This window comes from Drosophila teissieri, chromosome 3L (genome assembly GCF_016746235.2).
Source record: "Drosophila teissieri strain GT53w chromosome 3L, Prin_Dtei_1.1, whole genome shotgun sequence".
Lineage (NCBI taxonomy): Eukaryota > Metazoa > Arthropoda > Insecta > Diptera > Drosophilidae > Drosophila > Drosophila teissieri.
The window spans coordinates 9,764,627-9,772,037 of NC_053031.1; the positions used below are offsets into that span (position 1 = coordinate 9,764,627).

General features: G+C 41.3%; 1 protein-coding gene across 1 annotated transcript; it reads left to right on the top strand.

Annotated features, from left to right (window-relative positions):
- Positions 1-1,411, top strand: LOC122617356 (odorant receptor 67d). The gene is made up of 4 exons (XM_043793193.1): positions 1-326; positions 460-897; positions 957-1,146; positions 1,199-1,411. The coding sequence occupies exons 1-4, from the start codon at positions 1-3 to the stop codon at positions 1,409-1,411; spliced, it is 1,167 nt and encodes a 388-aa protein (XP_043649128.1).
- The last annotated feature ends 6,000 nt before the right edge of the window (positions 1,412-7,411 follow it).

A 7,411-nucleotide genomic window follows, 5' to 3' on the forward strand; every position in this document is an offset into this window, starting at 1 on the left:
ATGGCAAAAGTTGAGCCCGTGGAGCGCTTTCGCAAAGTCATTCGAATGATCCGCTTTTGCGTGGGATTTTGCGGAAATGATGTGGCCGATCCGAATTTTCGCATGTGGTGGCTCACCTACGCTGTGATGGCAGCCATTGCCTTCTTTTTTGCCTGCACAGGATACACCATCTACGTGGGAGTGGTCATCAACGGAGACCTCACTGTAATCCTGCAGGCATTGGCCATGGTCGGCTCGGCCATTCAGGGACTTACTAAGCTCTTGGTAACCGCCAATAATGCTTGTCACATGCGAGAAGTTCAGAACACCTACGAGGAAATCTATAGGTCAGATCTCGGTTCTAATAACCATTTAGTTCGATTTTATTCCTGACATATAATTTAACAATCAATCAACATATTCATCAACAGAAATATTTATTTATTTTACACAATTTTTATATATTTTTATGTTCCACAGAGAATACGGACCGAAGGGCGAAGCATATGCCAAATGCTTGGAAAAGCGTATTCGTATTACGTGGACTCTATTAATCGGCTTCATGCTCGTCTACATTATCCTTTTGGGCCTCATAATCACCTTTCCCATCTTTTACTTGCTGATTTTGCACCAGAAGGTGTTGGTCATGCAGTTCCTTATTCCATTCCTCGATCACACCACCGATGGAGGTCACCTAATCCTTACGGCTGCCCATGTGGCTTTAATTACATTCGGTGGGTTTGGTAACTACGGTGGGGATATGTACCTGTTTCTCTTCGTTACCCATGTGCCGTTGATCAAGGACATATTCTGTGTGAAGCTGACGGAGTTTAACGAGTTGGTTTTAAAAAGGAATGATTTTCCTAAAGTGAGGGCAATGCTTTGCGACCTGTTGGTCTGGCATCAGCTTTATACGAGGTGAGGAAAAACCTTGTGGTGACAGATTCAAGAATATAAATTGTTTGGTATTTATACAGCACGCTTCAAACCACGAAGAAGATCTATTCCATAGTCTTGTTCGTGCAACTTTCCACAAGTTGCGTGGGTCTCCTCTGCACCATTTCTTGCATCTTCATGAAGGCCTGGCCCGCAGCTCCTCTTTACCTTCTATATGCCGTCATAACTCTCTACACCTTTTGCGGTCTGGGAACTTTAGTGGAGAACTCAGTAAATAATTTAGTTGTTGTTCCAGAAACTGTAATCATTTTATGCATTTCAGAATGAGGATTTCCTAAGTGTGATCTACACGAACTGTTTGTGGTACGAGCTGCCCGTAAAGGAGGAGAAACTTATTATCATGATGCTGGCCAAGGCTCAAAATGAAGTTTGCCTTACTGCCGCCGATATGGCGCCTTTGTCAATGAACACAGCTTTGCAGTTGACGAAAGGCATTTATAGTTTCAGCATGATGCTGATGAACTACTTGAGCTAAGAAAACTAGTCATCAAATTCAAAAACATACACACTTTTGTATTAAACTGTTCACACAAACCTTTTCAGAATCTCTATATTTACAAAACTCTCTTAAAAAGAAAGTCAAATAAAAACAATGTAGATTGAATTATACTCAGGGAATCTTGGGAAACCTAAAACTTAATAGCTAACTACAAACGGTTATACCTATTTTAACTAACTACGAATTTCTGAGAGTGTACTGGAAGTTGGTTAACATTGTGCAAGCACTGAGACAAATGCGAGATTTCTGAGTACATTTTGTAAATCGCTTTAGAACTTGGTTTTCAACGTTAATCCGCTGTTAAAATCGCTGACACTGCGGATGTCCAAAGGAGAGGAGTGCATTTGGCTGGGGAAAGCCCTGATTAATTTTTGCTCTTTGTCTAATGAACTTGCCGACAAAGAATTTAATAAACAGACCCGCACTTTATGGGCCCACAAAAAATGATGTCTGCCAGGCCACAGACCATGAAAAATAGTAAAAGAGCAGCAGCAAAAAAGAAATACCACGATTCGAAGGAAAGGAAAACGCAGGCGATCCAAATGAGGGAAAAGTATGAAAAAGCATCGCTGGTAAGTTGTAAAAATTGTCTTTTAATGCCGCGCAAATCCAGCAGATTGCCACGTAGTGCTAATAAAATAAAGTTATGTCCGGGCATAAAGAACAAAAAGACCGCGCACCGCTAAAACGCACCCGAAATAGTGGGCCACCGTGAAATAAAAAATAAAAAAAATAAAAAATACAAAAAACCCACCGAAATCCAGCGAAAAATGGCGCTGAAAACTGAGTGCGCGGGCGCAAGAAGCAGGCCAAGATGGTCGCTGAGGGGGTTGGGGGGCTGGGGGTCGGTAAACGCATCATTAATCAAATGTCCCAAGCGTAAGCACCGTTATTCATCATTGCTTATGGATAAGGTGCTCCACCATAGCCCCAACCACCCATCCACCCACTCGAAAGTACCCAACCCATCCCCAAGAGGAAGGACCTCAAGAAAATCAGCATGAGTTGCCGAATTCGTTGGACTGTTTTCTTGGTAATAGTAATTGTTCAGTTCATGAATCAAAGAGGGAGTATAGCCCAGAGCTGTTTAAAATTTCAATATTTTTAAAATGGTTTATTTAAAACTTAAACATATCATACATAAACTTATACATACATATATAATCAATATATACCTATAAATATTATTATTAGTATTATTTTAAATGATCAAAGTTATCAAATAGTCAAAAAATTATTTAATTTTTAAACCTTCAATAAAATAAAGAATTTTATGTCAAGTGAACTTATCTGCATTTCAAAATAACACTAAAAATGTAAGTTAATTTAGTATTCGTTGTTATCCCAAAAGTTTGTTGCCCCAAAATGACAATCACATTTTCGTATAATTTCTTTATATTTCCTACACCACTGACAAACCGCTCTCACATGGTCGAGCCGAAGAAAACCCACAAAAAAACTGAACTTTAGTCTATAGCCACCACACCATTCTCTATTTTACAGTGCATACCCCACCCTAATCACTTTCTCAGCCACCCTAATGGCGCATATCAATTTGGCTAAGCCACGTGCTGATGATTTCTTTCCTTTCTTTTCTCAATTTTTTCTTATTTACTTTACTGGCGTTTTTTGGGAAAAATGTTTGGTTATACTCTGAAGAGCTTGTAGTGTGTATTATTGCGGCCTGAAAGTGAATTTTGTGGGTTTTTTTTTTGTATTTTCGCTGGAACATCATAAATCAGGCTTACATTGCACAGAATCATCAAACAGGCGACAACTTTTCGCAAGGCAGGAAAGGCGGTCGGTTTAGAGAATGAGAGGAACAGGAACTGCTAATGGAGTTTTTACATTAGAGATTGCTTCCCGTTGGCAGGAATGTTGTTTTTATCGGGTCTCAAACATCGAGATGCTGCTCTAACACCCCTTCAAGTGTCAGTTACATATTGTCGGGACAACAAAACGCTTCACTTTCCATCACGAGCGGCAACAACCCGAAAAAAAATGCCCACGAAAAAAAGGTTAGAACCAAAAAATTTGCATACACAGCAGCTGAAACAGGAAGCGTCGTTTTTTCTCCTTTTTTTTTGTTGCTATTGTGGTTGTCTGTCCAGGAAGTGTGCACATTGAAAGGTTTTCCTTTCTCCACTCCATGTCGACGGTATTTTCTTTTTTTTCGGATGAAAATAAAAAAATACTGCAGTCAAAGTGAAAATGTTAGCTATTAATTGGCCTGCAGCGGAACAAAATGCGAGAGGGATGCTGGTGGCCAAAGGGGGACAGGGTGAAAAATCTCCTAAATTAAATAGAAATTATATGCAAATTCGAAGCGAGTTTTCCATTAACCCTTCGATGGCAGGAAAATCATATTTGGTTACACTTCCACGTCACGTCGACGTGTTTAAGTACGCATCATTTGGCCGCTTGGCAGTAATTTAATTGGTTTGGCTGCCGGGGCAGGTACATATACATTTATATCCTTGAAAGGTCCTGGCAATGAGGCAACTAATTTATGCCGGTGCCCCGAAGGGTTGAGCTTCTTTGCACGTGCGCCGCCGTCGAGGAGTTGCCTTATTAATTATTATTCTAATTAATAAGACGCAGATGGAGCTGGTATGTAGGTATGTATGAAATAAAAAAATAATAAGAAATAATAAAAAGAAAAACACGGATGCCTGGCAATTTGCATATGAGTGACACAACAGGACATTTGCTTCCTGTCACGCAGCCCGGCGAAGAGGACACAAAAGAGGCGACAGGCACGTTCAAAGGATGCAGGATCGAGGGGTGGACGCATTTATTTTTTCCAGCCTCTCCAGAAATCTCCGGCAAATCTCATGCATAATGCAAGTGAAAAGGCCCGTGAGAAACTCCCAGGCCGAAAATTATAGTCCTGCCAGACAAGGATCCTCTTCCCTGCCAGCTGCTTTTCGAAACTTTTTGTGCTTGTCCATTTTTTCCGAATCAAAGTCTGGACTTCTTGCACTTTCATCAACAGGTTTTAAGTCCCCACAAATCAATCAGTTGACGCCCAGACAATTTGCCAAATCTATAAACCCCTATATACGAATATATCCTGTAATCCGCACCCCTCTATTGATCTACCCCTGATCGATTTGCAAGAGATTTGCCAAATTGGCAGAGTCAAATGTCAAAGCAATTAAGTCGCAAAATCGAATCGATTTTCAGGGGTCGCACTCCCCTTTTGTCACTGGCATTATCATTGTCATGTTTGCTAATTCCCTTTGTTGTTTTGTTGGCCGTGTTTGCCATTTCACTTTCACCTTTCGCTTTGTGTGCCAATCCCATTCTTTCTCCCTAGGTCGAGGGTTAAAAGTATGCCAATTTCCGCTGGCTCTACTAATTATGAGGTGAAGTTATGACAGCCGGGATTACACAAGTAAACAAGCCACTTGAATGGGCCACGTATTACTTTCTCGCTTTCTACTAATGACTTTTGATTAACTGGGGTTGCGGGATAATAATTGCACACGGTATATGATTTTTGGTAGACAAAATAAAGAAAAAATTTTTACATTCTGTTCTGAGTTGTCAAATTAGTGCAAATATGCTTACTATCTCATAAGAAATTTAAATTAAAGTTGTATCTAATAATCACTTGATTTTTTATTAGATATGCAGCCTGCAAATGATTTTGGCAAGTTAAGGCTTGGATCTACGACTTTCAGTTGTACAAAGCGAAAATTTTCGTTGAGTAGCAATTATTTGTGAGCTTCTTTCTTGTATTTCATTGTGCGTTCAAGGAATCTCTCTTTAACTTGGACTTCAACTGGCGGCCGCCTTTGTTTTCGGCTCGTTTCAATGAAATTCATAAAAACAATTTCTTTTATGGGAACTCCAAGAGCCCCATCCCCAATCCCAATGGCCATCGTGCGTTGCTGGGGCCCAGCTCAACGAAATTGGTTTTTAAAAATATTTCACATTTCAATCTCCCCTCTATCTCTCTGTGGGCCACCTTGCCCGGAAAACTTGTAATAAAAGCCAGTGTCCCACCTTCTGTGGGCGTTTTTGGATTTATGGAATGGCGTTGGTGAGGGTAGAGGGGTTTTTGGGCCAAAGCCACAACAGTTGGCCAAGCCAAACGCACCGCACATTGTTGGCTTTTTTACTGTCCCCACAAATAACAATCAAAATATAAAATATCCACCCAGCCCCTGGTTGCCACTAGGGATAAGATTTGGCCACAGGGAAATTGCCGCAAGACCTGTGGGGCTCTGTGGAAATTACAGGTGCCTAATGCAAATTTGTGTGGCATATTTCCAGCGCAAATGTAATATTTGCTTTTCGCTGCGTTCGCGGAAAAATCTATCTACCTTTTTTGCCAGCTTCTTTCGGATTTGGATCGGGATTTTGATTTTGATTTTGAGTATTTCCCTTTTGGCATTGCCAACTCCGCTTGATTGTCATCATTGAGGCTGAAAAACAGATTTGCCTCCAATCAACGTGGCACTTAATTTCGTTTATTTGATTGGATTTGTGTTTACATGGCTGCCCCTGCGCAAAAAAGTGGCAGTTGGGCGTTGGGCGGTCGACAAGGCCAGACATGTGGGTGGGTGTGGGTGGGTTTTTGCCAGTTAGAGGGCCGAAATTCGTTGCAAATTAGAAAATCAAATCACTTTTGGCCGGACTCACACGCCGTCGGCGAAAAAGGAAGAGCCAGCTGAAAAGAACACACATACAGAGTAGAACGCACACATAAATTTATGAATATTGAAAATTAAATCGACATTTTCGCCACCCTCAATGAAGCCAAGCCAACGCAAAAAAAAAACACATATAAAATACAAGAGAGTACAAAAAAACATGGCCCGGAAGTGGTGCGCTCTTGTTGTTGTAACTCAGCGTTTTTTTCGACCATTTTTCCAATGATGGATTTTCGAAATTTTAATGGTTGCTCTGCGCTGCTTGGATGAGCCCAGAAGTCCCGGAGTCCTGCAGACCTGCACTCCTGGCTTCCCAGAGTCCTAAAAACCGGAGTCAACTTCGTCAGCGTCGTCTGGCGTTGTCAGCCAGTGGGTGGGGGTGGAAATTCGCCCGCGAGGGGTGGAATTCATCCGTGGGTGGGTGGTTTTTTTCCTCTCCGGCTTTTTTTGCTTTTTTTTTCCTCCGTTCACTTCCTTTGTTTGGCAGCCATTGAGGGTGATGTGGCTGTGGATGTGGGTGTGGGTGGCAGGGCTTAAGGGATGGAATCGATATTTGTTTTCCCTGGCAGCAAAACAGAAACAGCAACTGCCAGGACACGCGGGACATCCACCCATCGTGAACCATCTTGAACCACCTAACCACTGCCACATCGATGCCCGCCTAATCCAATGTCTCAGGAGCTTCGTCGTCCTAATCAATATGCGCAAATGATAATTTTTAATGGCTTCCAAGCGCATTTGTTTATAGTACCATCGACGCAGGCCAACATCGCTGATTTGGCCGCAGACAAAAAAAAAGGAAAGCTCGTAAACTATTTCCAAGGATAAGTGGTTATAATAAATTTTAGTTAAATTGTTAAAGTTATTTTTAACTTGACTTTCTAAAGTTTCTTATATATATTGTGCTGTTTAGATCATTTTGAAATAGCTAAAACTACTAGAAGATACCATTGTTATTTTATTTCGAGGAATATCAAAAAAGTTCCATATGAAAACCCTTTTTAAAATTCTATTTTCGATAATCTTGAAACCCCCAAGTCTTTGTCTTTTCTCTGTGTACTTGAGTTTTTTTTACTGCCGCGCCGAAGTCTCAGTAAATTTAATTTCCAATCGCCGCCAAACGTCAGCGTCAACCTTAACGGAAATTTAATTTCCCCACTGCCCAGACCCAGTAGATTCCGTGGACTTGGGAACCGAAGGTAAATCTTGTGGAGATATAAGATAGATAATGTCCGTCGAATATGCCACGCCCCCCGCAAGAGGGCATTGTCTTGAGTGGGCGCGAGTGTAAAAGATTCAAATGCTAATTGCTTTC

Bases quoted from the DNA above. Each gene is read 5' to 3' on its own strand.
- LOC122617356 (XM_043793193.1), top strand. From the start codon at position 1: ATGGCAAAAGTTGAGCCCGTGGAGCGCTTTCGCAAAGTCATTCGAATG. The intron at 898-956 runs GTGAGGAAAAAC...GTATTTATACAG, and splicing joins TGGCATCAGCTTTATACGAG to CACGCTTCAAACCACGAAGA. The intron at 1,147-1,198 runs GTAAATAATTTA...TATGCATTTCAG, and splicing joins GAACTTTAGTGGAGAACTCA to AATGAGGATTTCCTAAGTGT.